This window comes from Salmo salar, chromosome ssa16 (genome assembly GCF_905237065.1).
Source record: "Salmo salar chromosome ssa16, Ssal_v3.1, whole genome shotgun sequence".
Lineage (NCBI taxonomy): Eukaryota > Metazoa > Chordata > Actinopteri > Salmoniformes > Salmonidae > Salmo > Salmo salar.
In genome coordinates this window covers 79253506-79270552 of record NC_059457.1, presented here as the reverse complement: position 1 = coordinate 79270552, position 17047 = coordinate 79253506, and the positions used below count along the sequence as shown (strand labels likewise).

Below are 17047 nucleotides of genomic sequence, written 5' to 3'. Positions count from 1 at the left end.
TGTGTGTGTGTGTGTGTGTGTGTGTGTGTGTGTGCTGTGTGTGTGTGCCCAGATGTTATCAGGTCAGGTCATGTAAATGATGCATTTGCCAGTGAAATGGGAGTAACTGCTATAGAGGGTGAAGGACTGAAGGTTTTAAGTGTTGAGGGACTAGTTAAATAGTTATGTTAGTTAATGTCACACACACACACACACACGCTGTGACTCCTTGTAGGACCACTAGGTGGAGGCTCATAGATACAGAGCACTTAGCATTCCATGACAAATATTCTAATTCTTACCAGAAGTGTGACCTGTGTTGCCAACATGGCAGCCTGTATAATGATAGTGGGCTATAATGAAACAAGGTTTTCCAAACTCTGTGAAGGCCCATCGCTATGCTACATACAGTATGTGTTTTCTATGAGTCTGGGGCCCATATTCATAAAGCTGCTCAAAGGCCCAGTACAGTCAAAAATGTGATTATCCTGTGTTTTATATATATTTCCACACTATGAGGTTGGAATAATACTGTGAAATTGTGAAAATTATGATAATGCCATTTTAGCGTAAGAGACCTGAAATTTCAGCCTGTTTTGGTGGGATGGAGTTTCAACCAGCCTGGTGATCCAGGCGGTAATTTAGTTAATAGACCAATAAGAAAGAGAGTTCCAAACCTTTCTGCCAATAACAGCTAGTTTTCAGTTTCCCCCCACCACTCAGACCACTCCCAGACAGTCCTAGCTAAATTCTAGCTTGAAAAATTGCTCTATTTTAGTTTATTATTGACCATTTTAATTGAAAACAATCACAGTAAGGTACTTCATTTTTACCCAGAAATGATTTGATATAGAGATTAAAACAGCTGCATTGGACCTTTAAAGAAGGAGTGCTGATCTAGGATGAGTTTTGCCTCATTAGATCATATTGAATCCACTGATCCTGGATCAGCACTTCTACTCTGAGATAGTTTGCGAATAAGGCCTCTGACCTCCTCTCACCTGTTATAATGATGAAAGCTGAATGTGTCCTGTTTCTTCTGTGTCTAACATGCTCACTGGGCCACACTGGTTAACATAACTGTCCAGTGAAAGTCTAACTTTTAGAAGTTCACATTCTGTTAACTCATACCCAAATAATGTTGTTGACTCATCCTATACTTGTATTTGTGGCCAAAGCATAAATTGGAGGGGGAAAAAAAACACTTTAAAAATCCCACCTCAAACTTGTATCCCAAACAGACTGGTTTAAAAAATGCTTGCTATTTACACATAGAGGATGAGCTGGCCAATCAGTGGTCTACTTGTGTGAATATTTTTAATGGCCGGTATATGGCGACACCGTTCTGTTGTTGGGGTAAACCCACACCATTCCTACACAGAAAATATTATTTTTAACATAGCTAATTACCATTCTTTTAGGAAGGAAAACTATTTCACTCATATTGTCATTAATTATAGGCCATATTTCATAGAAATCTAGAAACACTGGACAATTACTCTCTCTCTTTTAGGCCTGTGCTCTGTTATTGGAAGGAGTCATCTGTTATGCACCTTTGGATGCAATGAATTGTAAGACATTGTAACAATACAAGTATTAAACCTTAGAATCTGTGTGTGTGTGTGTGTGTGTGTGTGTGTGTGTGTGTGTGTGTGTGTGTGTGTGTGTGTGTGTGTGTGTGTGTGTGTGTGTGTGTGTGTGTGTGTGTAAGCCTACATTATGAGCAGATGAGATATGTTCATCTTTTCCATAAGTCACCTCTGTAGTAGGCTAATAATTCAATATTGATTCTCTCTCTCTCTCTCCTCTCTCCTTCTCTTTGGAACCTGCTGCCTCCGCGGCGTCTCCATGGTAACCCGTGTTCCGTAAGCTGGTGCTGATGGTGTGAAGTTGCATAACCGGTTTTCCCCCTTAATCGACAAAAACAGTAGCCTACATCACGTCAAAGAAACTGAAATTGTTTTTGCACCTATGAAGATTAAGAAAACGCCTATCCTAACCGCCCAACAAAACGAGTGGGAATAAAATCGGCTAAATGAAGAAGCGTGCCTCTTTGGGAGATGAGGAGCCTATGTATAAATCCAAACCATTAGCATTATTTTTACACATATTTGTTGTAGCCTGATCAGGAAACAGATGATATGAGTTTGAGGAGGTTTAGAGAACACGACTTTTCTATCTTTTCTATCTTTTTGCTTCATGGCCATGTGAGCTGGTGTAAAGTCTCTCTCGCCTTCTCTTTCTCCCTCCTCTCTCTGTCTGTCTTTCTTATCCACATTGCTGTCTCGGTTGTTGCCTTGGAGACGGAACGGGAATGCAGCAGCGGCTGGAGAGAAAACGTTGAATTCCACCTTCCCCCGGCTCGCGCCTCCGCAGTATCTCCCCTCCTCTCTTCTCCTTCTGCACAGCGCCACTTCTATCAGACTGCAGCAAAACTCATCCAATCACCTGCTTGGAAAACTGCACCACGTGGTCCGTCTTCCTTTATTCACACATTTTGGGGGTTCTAGCTCTGCGCTCGAGCTGATGAGTCATCATAGAATGGCAACACACACGCACAGATGGAGATGGTGATGAGGAGGAGAATAAGGTGGTGTTGATGATGATGGAGATGATGACGATGATCAAAAAGATGATAAGGGTGAAGATGAGATCACTGTTAGACTCCAGTAGGCTACATCATCACACTCCCCTGCAGCGCGGTTTCAGCACCACGGACAGCGACAACAAGAAGGCCTTGCGTTCATCCAAGGACCGCCTGCCGCTGAGATCACGACTCCAGTTCTTCTTTCTATAAAAAGCCCAACAATAAACCTTGATTTTGTCCATTGAGCAATAGGTCTATAGATGTTCTAAATCTGAGTATGAACGCAGTGTTGACCTGCATGGCTTGATGGTCTATCTCATCTGAACTTTGATTGACTCGTGTTTAACCTGTAGCCTCGTTGACCAGGCCATAACACAGCTGGATACATTATGTGCCCACAGACATCAGTACCAGCCCGGCTGCTGCATGTTGCTTCACTGTAGTAGGCTATTGGCCAGCCTTTAGGGGTTTCCAGAGTCGTAGGCTTATAATCAGTCATAGAGATGGCGTTGCTCTGGGTCTAGTACAACTAAAGCTGTCCATAAAGTGTACACCTCTGATTATTACATACAGGGCTAACTTTCAGCGTTCGTCATACTGCATGTTCCTGAGCACATTAACCACAAGGCAATTCAATTCAACATTGCTGGGAGGCACGGGGACCGTTTGTAACGATTTATACTTGTATTTTTGAATGTACAATATATAAAACAGAACGTTCTATTATACCATAGTAACAGTTGCCACGTGTTAACGGTAAAGAATCCCGTTGGTTTGAAGTGGTAAAATAGTACATTCAACGTTCAGAGGGGGTGGGGGTGGGGGGCAGGCAGCGTCTCTCACGCCACTGAGCCCAGTACCTTGGAGAGCACGGTGTCTTTCCCCCTCTCATGAAACCAATATATACATTTTTCCCCAAAACACTGACGCGCTATAAGATATCACTTTAGTCCACCGTATAATAGCCTATTCAATTCTCAAAAGCCACAATAACGGTACAATCAGAATACTTTTTATACAGCATGCAGTAAAGTTAACTATAGCTATCCCTTTCCGCCCAAAGTCCTGTGTAGTGTCCGTTAGATTCCCCGAGCTTTGACTGAACACATGAAACGACAGTTCGGTAACGGGGCGAGGTGAAGCTAGGCGTGTTACCGATTCCTCCTGATTCCACAGACTCAGGTTCCTGATCAAATCCCCGTCGTGCGTTTGTCCGGTTCACCAAGCGTATACATTCAATCCCCGCTCAAACAACCGGCGGGTGTGTGGCTGGTGTCCGCGACCGTGTCCTAAACCAAATTCCCCTCTCTCTCTCTCTCTCTCTCTCTCTCTCTCTCTCTCTCTCTCTCTCTCTCTCTCTCTCTCTCTCTCTCTCTCCTCCCTTCGTCCAGTCCTTAACGATCCAACTCGCTTATCCGTTTCCCGTCTTTCTCCTTCTCCTTCTTCTCCTTCTCCTTCTCCTTCTCCCTTGACCCTCCCTCGTTCTTCAGGTCCTGGAACACCTCGGTAAAGTAGTGCGGGTCTGCGTTTATCCTCAGCATTGGCCCGCTCATCCGGTCAATGAGACCAAGGGCCCGCTCCCAGAAGGCCTCCCGGCTGGACTCCACCAGGAACGGCTTGAGCGGGTAGGAGATCTCGTTGCCCATGTAGGAGTAGGCCAGGTACAGGCAGGTGAGGAAGGTCGCCTGCAGCTCGTACTCAGACACCGTGTCTTCCTCCACGGCCTCTCGGCAGAGCAAGTAGACGAAGACCAGGTTAGCCGGGGTGATGAAGCCCTGGTCCTGCCAGCCCTGCACTAACAGAGCCCGGTCCACGTTACGGAACCACAGGATGACCTCATTGGCAGTGAGCTCTTTGAGCTTGAAGCAGCGGCGGCAGAGAAAGTCAGAGAGACACCTCAGCAGCTCGCCGGTGGACGCCTGGAGGACGAACAACACAAACAGTTAGGCTTTAACACACACCACACACACACACACACACACACGTTACCCACCTGCACCACCACCCTCCGAGGGGAGATGAATAAGCGTCCATTCTGGGTCTGCCGCCAGGTCTGGTCCGGTACTGTAGGAACAGGCACAGGAATTGGCCCGGGTTTGGGCCCTGTCGGTTTTCGGTCGAGTATTCCGTTGGACGGTTGTGATTTCTTGATGTTGTCGGTGTTGAGCTGGTCCACCAAGGGGTCGGATTTGGCCTGGCTGGGGTCGGATTTGGCCTGGCTGGGGTCGGATTTGGCCTGGCTGGGGTCGGGTTTGGGGTTCACCTTTTTGGCATTCTTCTTTTTGGCTGATGCGGCGACCAGCCGCTTCCACGTCAGAGCATGGAGCAGCACCGAGTGGCGCTTCTTTAGGCTCTTCTCCTGTGGTTTCCCGCCGGTCGCAAGGTCCGGTTTCTCGTCCACACACACACCGCCCGCTGCCTTCCTTGACCTCGGCGACAGAGACAGAACGGTACCCATGTCTGCAGCGCGCAGCGCCTTCCAACACACGGAGCTTCCCGAGCTTTGTATTCCAGTCCGTATCGATGGGGTGTACGTGTAGTTTAATTAAACTTCACACACACAGCTACATTGACGGTTTGACCGCGGAGAGTCCAGAGGTGTGTGATGCTCGGTGATTCCAGCAATATGCGCGAGATTCACTCACACATTTCTCTCTCTCTCTCTCTCTCTCTCTCTCTCTCTCTCTCCTCTCTCTATCACACACGTTCACGAATCACGATCACACACACGCTGTGCCACTCCTTCTGTCGCAGCGCAGCGCGCGGCACTCAGCTCTTGGAATGGACAGAGGCCGGTAACTGCAGGTGCGCGAGAGATGCTGCCGGTTTAAAAGCGTTAATCGGGAGTTACAGCTCCAAATATCCAATCAGAGAGGATGGTGCTTAGATTGACAACTTATTCGACCAATGTGTATGCATGTGTGTACGTGCGTGCGTGCGTGTGTGTGTTGCCCTCCATATCTCCAGCTTGGTTGTTAAAACATGTTCATGGGGGAGAGAGAAAGAGAGAGAAAGAGATGGAAAGGTGAGAAGGACTCACAGGAGGAAGAGTGAGGGAAGGAGGGGGAGAGAAGAGAGGCAGATGGAGAGAGAGGCAGATAGGTGAGAGGGAAGGAGAGGGGAGAGGAAAGGAGGATAGGGGAGAGGAGGATGGGGAGAGGAAGATAGGGATGAGGAGGATAGGGGTGAGGAAGATAGGGATGAGGAGGATAGGGGTGAGGAGGATAGGGAAGAGGGGGATAGGGGTGAGGAGGATAGAGAAGAGGAGGATAGGGGTGAGGAGGATAGGGGTGAGGAGGATAGGGAAGAGGAGGATAGGGAAGAGGAGGATACGGGTGAGGAGGATGGGGAGAGGAGGATGGGGTGAGGAGGATAGGGGTGAGGAGGATAGGGGTGAGGAGGATAGGGAAGAGGATAGGGGTGAGGAGGATAGGGGTGAGGAGGATAGGGAAGAGGAGGATAGGGAGAGGAGGATAGAGAAGAGGAGGATAGAGGTGAGGAGGATGGGGAGAGGAGGATGGGGTGAGGAGGATGGGGGAGAGGAGGATGGGGAGAGGAGGATGGGTGAGGAGGATAGAGAAGAGGAGGATAGGGAAGAGGAGGATAGGGGTGAGGAGGATAGGGAAGAGGATGATAGGGGTGAGGAGGATTGGGGTGAGGAGGATAAGGGAGGAGGATAGGGAAGAGGAGGATAGGGTAGAGGAGGATAGGGGTGAGGAGGATAGAGAAGAGGAGGATAGGGGTGAGGAGGATAGGGGTGAGGAGGATAGAGAAGAGGAGGATAGGGGTGAGGAGGATAGAGAAGAGGAGGATAGGGGTGAGGAGGATAGGGGTGAGGAGGATAGAGAAGAGGAGGATAGGGGTGAGGAGGATAGAGAAGAGGAGGATAGGGTGAGGAGGATAGGGGTGAGGAGGATAGGGAGAGGAGGGTAGGGGTGAGGAGGATAGAGAAGAGGAGTATAGGGGTGAGGAGGATAGGAAGAGGAGGGTAGGGGTGAGGAGGATAGAGAAGAGGAGGATAGGGGTGAGGAGGATAGGGTAGAGGAGGATAGGAAGAGGAGGGTAGGGGTGAGGAGGATAGAGAAGAGGAGGATAGGGGTGAGGAGGATAGGGTAGAGGAGGATAGGGGAGAGGAGGATAGGGAAGAGGAGGATAGGGGTGAGGAGGATAGGGGTGAGGAGGATAGGGAAGAGGAGGATAGGGAGAGGAGGATAGGAAGAGGAGGATAGGGAAGAGGAGGATAGGAAGAGGAGGATAGGAAGAGGAGGATAGGGGTGAGGAGGATAGAGAAGAGGAGGATAGGGGTGACGAGGATAGAGAAGAGGAGGATAGGGGTGAGGAGGATAGGGGTGAGGAGGATAGAGAAGAGGAGGATAGGGGTGAGGAGGATAGGAAGAGGAGGATAGGAAGAGGAGGATAGAAAGAGGAGGATAGGAAGAGGAGGATAGGGTAGAGGAGGATAGGGGTGAGGTGGATAGGAAGAGGAGGATAGGAAGAGGAGGATAGGGAAGAGGAGGATAGGAAGAGGAGGATAGGGGTGACGAGGATAGAGAAGAGGAGGATAGGGGTGAGGAGGATAGGGAAGAGGAGGATAGGAAGAGGAGGATAGGAAGAGGAGGATAGGGAGAGGAGGATAGGAAGAGGAGGATAGGGGTGAGGTGGATAGGAAGAGGAGGATAGGGAAGAGGAGGATAGGGAGAGGAGGATAGGAAGAGGAGGATAGGGGTGACGAGGATAGAGAAGAGGAGGATAGGGGTGAGGAGGATAGGGGTGAGGAGGATAGAGAAGAGGAGGATAGGGGTGAGGAGGATAGAGAAGAGGAGGATAGGGGTGAGGAGGATAGGGGTGAGGAGGATAGGGAAGAGGAGGATAGGAAGAGGAGGATAGGAAGAGGAGGATAGGGGTGAGGAGGATAGAGAAGAGGAGGATAGGGGTGACGAGGATAGAGAAGAGGCGGATAGGGGTGACGAGGATAGGGATGAGGAGGATAGGGAAGAGGAGGATGGGGTGAGGAGGATAGGGGTGAGGAGGATAGGGGAGAGGAGGATAGGGAAGAGGAGGATAGGAAGAGGAGGATAGGGTAGAGGAGGATAGGGTAGAGGAGGATAGGGGAGAGGAGGATAGGGAAGAGGAGGATAGGGAGAGGAGAAGAGGGAAGGGGAGGATAGGAAGAGGAGGATAGGAAGAGGAGGATAGGAAGAGGAGGATAGGAAGAGGAGGATAGGGTAGAGGAGGATAGGGGTGAGGTGGATAGGAAGAGGAGGATAGGAAGAGGAGGATAGAAAGAGGAGGATAGGAAGAGGAGGATAGGGTAGAGGAGGATAGGGGTGAGGTGGATAGGAAGAGGAGGATAGGAAGAGGAGGATAGGAAGAGGAGGATAGGAAGAGGAGGATAGGAAGAGGAAGATAGGAAGAGGAGGATAGGGGTGAGGAGGATAGGGAAGAGGAGGATAGGGAGAGGAGGATAGGAAGAGGAGGATAGGAAGAGGAGGATAGGAAGAGGAGGATAGGGAAGAGGAGGATAGGAAGAGGAGGATAGGAAGAGGAGGATAGGGGTGAGGAGGATAGGGAAGAGGAGGATAGGGAGAGGAGGATAGGAAGAGGAGGATAGGGTAGAGGAGGATAGGGGTGAGGAGGATAGGGGAGAGGAGGATAGGGAAGAGGAGGATAGGGAGAGGAGGATAGGAAGAGGAGGATAGGGTAGAGGAGGATAGGGTAGAGGAGGATAGGGGTGAGGTGGATAGGAAAAGGAGGATAGGAAGAGGAGGATAGGAAGGGGAGGATAGGGTAGAGGAGGATAGGGTGAGGTGGATAGGAAGAGGAGGATAGGAAGAGGAGGATAGGAAGAGGAGGATAGGAAGAGGAGGATAGGGAAGAGGAGGATAGGAAGAGGCGGATAGGAAGAGGAGGATAGGAAGAGGAGGATAGGGAAGAGGAGGATAGGAAGAGGCGGATAGGAAGAGGAGGATAGGAAGAGGAGGATAGGAAGAGGAGGATAGGGAAGAGGAGGATAGGAAGAGGAGGATAGGAAGAGGAGGATAGGGTGAGGTGGATAGGAAGAGGAGGATAGGGTGAGGTGGATAGGAAGAGGAGGATAGGAAGAGGAGGATAGGAAGAGGAGGATAGGAAGAGGAGGATAGGAAGAGGATGATAGGAAGAGGAGGATAGGAAGAGGAGGCTAGGAAGAGGATGATAGGAAGAGGAGGATAGGAAGAGGAGGATAGGAAGAGGAGGCTAGGAAGAGGAGGCTAGGAAGAGGAGGATAGGAAGAGGAGGATAGGAAGAGGAGGCTAGGAAGAGGAGGATAGGAAGAGGAGGATAGGAAGAGGAGGATAGGAAGAGGAGGATAGGAAGAGGAGGCTAGGAAGAGGAGGCTAGGAAGAGGAGGATAGGAAGAGGAGGCTAGGAAGAGGAGGCTAGGAAGAGGATGATAGGAAGAGGAGGATAGGAAGAGGAGGATAGGAAGAGGAGGATAGGAAGAGGAGGCTAGGAAGAGGAGGCTAGGAAGAGGAGGCTAGGAAGAGGAGGATAGGAAGAGGAGGCTAGGAAGAGGAGGATAGGAAGAGGCGGATATGGTGGATGAGTGGAAGGGAAAAAGAGTCTGGTGGTGGACATAACTGCTTCTATCTCCTTTCTCCTTCAACCCCTCCCTCCCTCCCTCCTGTTATATTCCACTCGCTCTCCTCCCCTCCATCTCTGTTTGCTCATTACCCCATCCATCCATCCATCCATCCATCCATCCATCCATCCATTCTCTCACCCTCCTCCTCCTTCCTCCTTCTTTTTCCTCCCCTCTCCCTCATTTGTGTTCAACTGGTTCTACCCTTCTGCCCAGGTGTTAATTAGTTCGACCAATATGTGTACCTTTACCTTTTAATTCCTTGGTGGAATGAAAAGGTAAAAGAGACATGGTGGGAACTCCCTCTAGTTGCCCATGTTTACATCAATTCAATGTGTTGAACGTCTGGGAAGGGCTGCACACTTTGGAGAAAAAGGTGGAGATTTGGGACTGAGGGAGAGAGGTGTGTTAGCTGTGAGAGTCAATCAAATGCTTTTAAATGTGTGGGGAGGGGCTCACACTTCTGGGAGAAAAGTGGAGATTTGGGATGCAGAGAGAGGCGTGTGAGCTGTGAGAGCCAACCAGAGGCAACCGTCCCTCCACAGAGCAGAGCTCTGCATCACGACACCCCCTCCTACTGCATGGCTTTATGGCCAATGCAGCCTTTATGACACTTTCATCATCATTTTGCTCTTTCCAAATACTCACCCAGCTAACAGGGGGGCCATTTATGGCAGCCACCCTGTGGCTCGTGCCTGGTATTGCACTTCCATTGCTAAGCAAATATCTATTTCTCGCTGACCCAATCGTCCCAGGTAGATGTAATACACGTGTTGTCCACAAGAGGTCCTGCGCACACCGTGATGGTGAATGCCCCATCTGTTCAGATATCCGTCAGAAACGGGGACAAAGGCGGCTTAGCAGGCGTGGATTCAGGATGATATGATACTACAGGCCCTGAATACGTTTCTGCTGACTTTTTCATTTGCAAACCCCTGACTATAAGAGATATAGGCCGAGATGTTGGGGATTTGTAGCCTACTGACCACAAATGTTTGTAATTAAAATGAAGGCCTGTATTTTATATGTATTGGATCTATGTATTTTAAATTGTATTATGAATAAAACTGTGTTTATACTTGTGGGTCTAGTAGGCCGTACTTTAAGGTTTTGCTATACGCATATCTTGGCCGTAGCCATCTGACCCCAAAATAACTCAATACCAAAGCCACTAGCGTCGTTTAAGGCCTAATTATGAATGAATCCACTCATTTAATTTCTCTCTGAAAGCCAGGATTTAAGTAAACATGTGTAGTGGCAATAGTAGGCTTAGACTGCCTCTAAAAATAACAGCCTACGCCAGAAAGGTAGAATATGGGTGAGAAATCAGCAGGACCGTTATAGGCCAATAGGCCAGGCCTATTCATAGAAATGGACCTAATAAAGGAGGGGTCAGAAGTCTGGACAAAGAGCATCTGTGAGATAGATAGCTCGTCGTTAAACGATTATGACTCTAACTACCAGGATGCATCAGAACAAAACACAGCCTCTCATCCCTCTGCTCTGGGTAGAGATTGCCCAAAATATGATAGGATCAGTTTATCCTCCCCAAATTCTAACCTCAATTATTACTGGGTCACACGTAAAACTGACTCTAGATCAGTGTCTAGGGGTAGACGTTATCCGAGTACCCCTCCCCCTCGCGTCTCGTTCACGGCTGTGGGCTGTGCGCTGCAGGGGGGCGGGAGGCGAGGAGAGCGAAGCGGCAGAAGGCTCATTGTGTGTCGGCTAGAAAGTGGGGATCGTTGCGGGGGGGAGAAAGCGTGCGTGGAGGCTGAACTCTCGCTTTTGTCGCCTGTGGAGGAGGGGGCGGATAAAGTAGCCTGCTCGCTCACACACACACCAGGGACGCCCGGTTCGTTTATCAGCATCATCATACCCATTACCGAGGATACACAGTGAACCGGGAAGGGATGCAGATTTAGCGCGAGACGGACAGTGGGACTTCGGTCTCAGCTGGATTCGGATAAATGGTGCGTGCGCCGTTCCGTCGTCGGCGATGAGAAGAAAGGAGGACAAAAGATGAACGGATGGAGGATAGACACGGCCCCTCGGTAGACACGCGCCTTCGGTTTACCGCATCTCTCTGATCTCGTGCCGCCGTGCGTGAGTCTGTCGGTCATTCCGTCGTTCAGACTGTGTCTCACTAGGGAGAAAAACCCGAACAGTATTCCCGAATTACAGGAGGCGTTGCCTGTATCTGACTGACTGCAGAGAGACTATTGTCTGTGTGTGTTTGTGTGTGTGATTTGACGTTTAGGGGTGTGATTGTATGTGAGCGGGTGTGCTTGTGTGTGTGGTGACTGTGAGGGGTGTGTTTGTCTGATTTGATGGGGAGGGGTGTGTGAGGGTGTGTGAGTTGCTGGTGTAAGGGTGTGTGTGTGTGAGCCATGGGGAACACAGAGAGTATGGAGTCTCAGCTAGCTGTCATCAGGGCCAGGGCTGCTCCTGTCAAGCTGCCCATGCCTGATCCTGCTGAGCTGGAAGAGAGGTTCTCCATTGCACTGGTAGGTGACACACACACACACACACACACACACACACACACACACACACACACACACACACACACACACACACATGAAACGCACACATGCTCACATACACACGCTCATACATTGCATGTGTGTGTATGTATGAGTGTTGAGTGTGTGTGTGGAGTGTGTACCCTAACCCATTATGGCTGACTGGTTAGAATCGATGAGTGTTGTTGTGAATACCATCTCTGTCCATGCATATGCAAAGCGTTGCCTCTCCCCGATACACTGCCATATTTCATTCACTGTGTGTCAGTAAGAGTCTTTCATATCACACATACTCATGTTTAATTCACTGTTCATGCATGTTCATGTCTCTGTCTACATGTGTACTTCATTAGTTTAATATCCCCCCTCTCTCTCTCTTTATCTTTCTCTTCCTCTGTCTCGCTCTGTCTCTCTCTCCTTCTCTTTATCCATCTTTGAATTCTTCTCTCTCTCTCTCTCTCTCTGTCTCTCTCTCTCTCTCTCTCTCTCTCTCTCTGTCTCTCTCTCTCTCTCTCTCTCTCTCTCTCTCTCTCTCTCTCTCTCTCTCTCTCTCTCTCTCTCTCTCTCTGTCTCTCAGAACTCTATGAACCTGCCCCCTGATAAGGTGCGTCTGCTCCGTTGCTACGACAACGAGAAGAAGTGGGAGCTGATATGTGATCAGGTGAGACAGAAGGTCATCTTTGATTGGCCAAAGAACAGCCTGGTCTGATAATGACCCCTAGCACTGTCCCTCTTCTATGTTAGTAGAGCTGAAGGAACTGGATAGGTGTAAGCTATAGGGAGGAAGCACTGTCCCTCTTCTATGTTAGTAGAGCTGAAGGAACTGGATAGGTGTAAGCTATAGGGAGGAAGCTCTGTCCCTCTTCTATGTTAGTAGAGCTGAAGGAACTGGATAGGTGTAAGCTATAGGGAGGAAGCTCTGTCCCTCTTCTATGTTAGTAGAGCTGAAGGAACTGGATAGGTGTAAGCTATAGGGAGGAAGCTCTGTCCCTCTTCTATGTTAGTAGAGCTGAAGGAACTGGATAGGTGTAAGCTATAGGGAGGAAGCTCTGTCCCTCTTCTATGTTAGTAGAGCTGAAGGAACTGGATAGGTGTAAGCTATAGGGAGGAAGCTCTGTCCCTCTTCTATGTTAGTAGAGCTGAAGGAACTGGATAGGTGTAAGCTACATGGAGGAAGCTCCCCTAAGCCCATTGGAAGGCTGGTACACCAGTCCAGTCCCTTCAGCGCTGCAACAACAGCATGGTTCCTTCAGTTATTCAGCATCTCCTTGGCCAGTGTGAAAGGCAAGTGTGTAACCATTGCTTGTGTGTGTGTGCCTGGGTGTGTGTGTGTGTGTGTGTGTGCGTGTGTGCGTGTGTGTGTGTGTGTGTGTGTGTGTGTGTGAGTGTGCGTGCGTGCGTGCGTGCGTGCGTGTGCGTGTGTGTGTGTGTGTGTTGTAGGAACGGTTCCAGGTGAAGAACCCTCCTCACACCTACATCCAGAAGCTGAGAGGATTCCTTGACCCGGCCGTCACACGCAAGGTGAGTGACAGCCACGTCACCATGGTAGCAGAGCCAGTAATATCATAGTAACAATATGGTAACACACGCTGGGATATTAGTTCCTCAACTTGACACTGTTGGCTAGATACCATTTAGAATTCCATCATTTCCCAAACCAGCAGACAGGAAATTATTTTGAGGGAATACCAGAATAACCGTAACCCTACTGTCGTCAGAAATTCCGTCGGAGAGTCCAGGAGTCGACTCAGGTGCTCAGAGAACTGGAGATCTCACTACGGACCAATCACATCGGGTGAGTCACAGGCCGCAGCCAATCACATGCAAAGAGAGTCCTGGATCAAAATGAATCTGAACCGAATCAGAATCACGTTGACATTGACTCAGTTCCTAACCATTCTGACTCAGAGAGGGGGACGAGCTGAATAGGGGTTTAGTGATTGCTGTGATACTGCTAGATATTGAACAGTGAATGATTTGTGGGATGATAAATCCTAATGTTCCTCTGTCTCCAGGTGGGTGAGGGAGTTTCTCAACGAGGAGAATCAGGGCCTAGATGTCCTAGTAGAGTACCTCTCCTTCGCTCAGTACGCGGTCACGTGAGTGTGTGTGACTGTGTGTGTGGGGGGCCACTTTTCCCATACGCGTGTGTTCTGTTGAGTCACATGTGTGTGTGTGTGTGTGCGTGTGTGTGTGTGTGTGCGTGCGTGTGTGTGTGTGTGTGTAGGTTTGATGGGGAGGTATCAGAGGCCAGTACTGAGGAGAGAGCTGTAGATTCTCCCTGGAGTCGTTCTATAGAAGATCTCCATGGAGACAGCAACCTGCCCTCCCCCTCCAGTGGCAACAACATACCGCGCTCCGCACGCCACTCTATCGGGTAACACACACACACACACACACCCAAACACACACACACCCAAACCCACACATTTCTATGCCAATCCATCAGTTAACACACACACACACCAAGTTGCGGTGTTAATCCTGTGTTTATTGTATGCTGACTGTGTCAGGTCAGCGCTGGTGTCCAGGTCTAACACACTGCCCAGTAGGAAGACACTGAAGAACTCCCGCTTGGTGTGTAAGAAGGACGACGTTCACGTGTGTGTGATGTGTCTCAGAGCCATTATGAACTACCAGGTGAACTACACATCTGTCTCCTCTCATCTTGCTTCTCTGTCTCCTTCTCACCTATCTCTCCCTCTCTCTCTCTTAACCCCTCCTATATCTCTCTCTCTCTCTCTCTTAACCCCTCCTATCTCTCTCTTAACCCCTCCTATCTCTCCCCTCTCTCTCTCTCTCTTAATCCCTCCTACCTCTCCCTCTCTCTCTCAACCCCCTCCTACCTCTCCTTCTCTCTCTCAACACCTCATACCTCTCCTTCTCTCTCTCTTAACCCCTCCTACCTCTCCCTCTCTCTCTCTTAACCCCTCCTACCTCTCCTTCTCTCTCTCTTAACCCCTCCTACCTCTCCCTCTCTCTCTCTTAACCCCTCCTATCTCTCCCTCTCTCTCTCTTAACCCCTCCTATCTCTCCCTCTCTCTCTCTTAACCCCTCCTACCTCTCCCTCTCTCTCTTAACACCTCCTATCTCTCCCTCTCTCTCTTAACCCCTCCTACCCCTCCCTCTCTCTCTCTTAACCCCTCCTATGTCTCCCTCTCTCTCTCAACCCCTCCTATCTCTCCCTCTCTCTCTTAACCCCTCCTATCTCTCCCTCTCTCTCTCTTAACCCCTCCTATCTCTCCCTCTCTCTCTCAACCCCTCCTATCTCTCCCTCTCTCTCTTAAACCCTCCTATCTCTCCCTCTCTCTCTCTTAACCCCTCCTATCTCTCCCTCTCTCTCTCAACCCCTCCTATCTCTCCCTCTCTCTCTTAACCCCTCCTATCTCTCCTTCTCTCTCTCTTAACCCCTCCTATCTCTCCCTCTCTCTCTCTTAACCCCTCCTATCTCTCCCTCTCTCTCTTAACCCCTCCTATCTCTCCCTCCCTCTCTCTTAACCCCTCCTACTTCTCCCTCTCTCTCTTAACCCCTCCTATCTCTCCCTCTCTCTCTTAACCCCTCCTACCTCTCCCTCTCTCTCTCTTAACCCCTCCTATCTCTCCCTCTCTCTCTTAACCCCTCCTGTCTCTCCCTCCCTCTCTCTTAACCCCTCCTATCTCTCTCTCTCTTAACCCCTCCTATCTCTCCCTCTCTCTCTCTTAACCCCTCCTATCTCTCTCTCTCTCTCTCTTAACCCCTCCTATCTCTCCCTCTCTCTCTCAACCCCTCCTATCTCTCCCTCTCTATCTTAACCCCTCCTATCTCTCCCTCCCTCTCTCTTAACCCCTCCTATCTCTCCCTCTCTCTCTCTTAACCCCTCCTATCTCTCCCTCTCTCTCTCTTAACCCCTCCTATCTCTCCCTCTCTCTCTCAACCCCTCCTATCTCTCCCTCTCTCTCTTAACCCCTCCTATCTCTCCCTCCCTCTCTCTTAACCCCTCCTATCTCTCTCTCTCTCTTAACCCTCCTATATCTCCCTCTCTCTCTCTCTTAACCCCTCCTATCTCTCTCTTAACCCCTCCTACGTCTCCCTCTCTCTCTCTTAACCCCTCCTATCTCTCCCTCTCTCTCTCTTAACCCCTCCTATCTCTCCCTCCCTCTCTCTTAACCCCTCCTATCTCTCCCTCCCTCTCTCTTAACCGCTCCTATCTCTCCCTCCCTCTCTCTCTTAACCCCTCCTATCTCTCCCTCCCTCTCTCTCTTAACCCCTCCTATCTCTCCCTCCCTCTCTCTTAACCCCTCCTATCTCTCCCTCTCTCTCTCAAGCCCTCCTACCTCTCCCTCTCTCTCTCTTAACCCCTCCTATCTCTCCCCCTCTCTCTCTAACCCCTCCTATCTCTCCCTCCCTCTCTCTTAACCCCTCCTATCTCTCCCTCCCTCTCTCTCTTAACCCCTCCTATCTCTCCCTCTCTCTCTTAACCCCTCCTATCTCTCCCTCTCTCTCTCTTAACCCCTCCTCTCTCTCCCTCTCTCTTAACCCTCCTATCTCTCCTCTCTCTCTCTTAACCCCTCCTATCTCTCCCTCTCTCTCTCTTAACCCCTCCTATCTCTCCCTCTCTCTCTCTTAACCCCTCCTATCTCTCCCTCTCTCTCTTAACCCCTCCTATCTCTCCCTCTCTCTCTTAACCCCTCCTATCTCTCCCTCCCTCTCTCTTAACCCCTCCCTATCTCTCCCTCTCTCTCTCTTAACCCCTCCTATCTCTCCCTCTCTCTCTCTTAACCCCTCCTATCTCTCCCTCTCTCTCTCTTAACCCCTCCTATCTCTCCCTCTCTCTCTCTAACCCCTCCTATCTCTCCCTCTCTCTCTTAACCCCTCCTATCTCTCCCTCTCTCTCTTAACCCCTCCTATCTCTCCCTCTCTCTCTTAACCCCTCCTATCTCTCCCTCTCTCTCTTAACCCCTCCTATCTCTCCCTCTCTCTCTCTTAACCCCTCCTATCTCTCCCTCTCTCTCTTAACCCCTCCTATCTCTCCCTCTCTCTCTTAACCCCTCCTATCTCTCCCTCTCTCTCTTAACCCCTCCTATCTCTCCCTCTCTCTCTTAACCCCTCCTCTCTCTCTCTCTTAACCCCTCCTATCTCTCCTCTCTCTCTCTTAACCCCTCCTATCTCTCTCTCTTAACCTCCTCTCTCCCTCTCTCTCTCTAACCCCTCCTATCTCTCCCTCTCTCTCTCTTAACCCCTCCTATCTCTCCCTCTCTCTCTCTTAACCCCTTCTTCTCTCTTCCTCTCCTCTCCTCCCTCTCTCTTAACCCCTCCTATCTCTCCCTCTCTCTCTCTTAACCCCTCCTATCTCTCCC

General features: G+C 49.9%; 2 protein-coding genes across 4 annotated transcripts in view; one reads left to right on the top strand and one right to left on the bottom strand.

Annotated features, from left to right (window-relative positions):
- Nucleotides 1-3226: 3226 nt before the first annotated feature.
- LOC106593029 (cyclin-dependent kinase 5 activator 1) lies at nucleotides 3227-5372 on the bottom strand. Of its 2 annotated transcripts, XM_014184374.2 has the most exons (3): nucleotides 4803-5372; nucleotides 4560-4760; nucleotides 3227-4485 (listed from the first exon to the last, which is right to left on the bottom strand). In XM_014184374.2, the coding sequence occupies exons 1-3, from the start codon at nucleotides 5022-5024 to the stop codon at nucleotides 3961-3963; spliced, it is 948 nt and encodes a 315-aa protein (XP_014039849.2). In that variant the 5' UTR covers nucleotides 5025-5372; the 3' UTR covers nucleotides 3227-3960. The 2 variants fall into 2 exon arrangements, with proteins under 2 accessions (XP_014039849.2, XP_014039848.2); XM_014184373.2 differs by having other exon boundaries at nucleotides 4560-5371.
- A 4900-nt stretch (nucleotides 5373-10272) lies between these two features.
- LOC106593939 (formin-like protein 2) overlaps nucleotides 10273-17047 on the top strand; it is a 51142-nt gene continuing 44367 nt past the window's right edge. Inside the window, exons 1-7 of one of the 2 annotated variants that reach the window (XM_045698028.1) lie at nucleotides 10273-11692; nucleotides 12288-12371; nucleotides 13151-13231; nucleotides 13429-13505; nucleotides 13726-13809; nucleotides 13938-14087; nucleotides 14224-14350. In XM_045698028.1, the coding sequence (XP_045553984.1) occupies nucleotides 11576-11692; nucleotides 12288-12371; nucleotides 13151-13231; nucleotides 13429-13505; nucleotides 13726-13809; nucleotides 13938-14087; nucleotides 14224-14350 (720 nt within the window). In that variant the 5' untranslated portion in view covers nucleotides 10273-11575. The remainder of the gene's footprint in view (nucleotides 11693-12287; nucleotides 12372-13150; nucleotides 13232-13428; nucleotides 13506-13725; nucleotides 13810-13937; nucleotides 14088-14223; nucleotides 14351-17047) is intronic. The other variant, XM_045698029.1, reaches the window with a different exon arrangement.

Coding starts and splice junctions, on each gene's coding strand:
- LOC106593029 (XM_014184373.2), bottom strand. CDS start 5,024: ATGGGTACCGTTCTGTCTCTGTCGCCGAGGTCAAGGAAGGCAGCGGGC. Junction 4,486..4,559: donor CTCGGAGGGTGGTGGTGCAG/GTGGGTAACGTG, acceptor TTCGTCCTCCAG/GCGTCCACCGGCGAGCTGCT.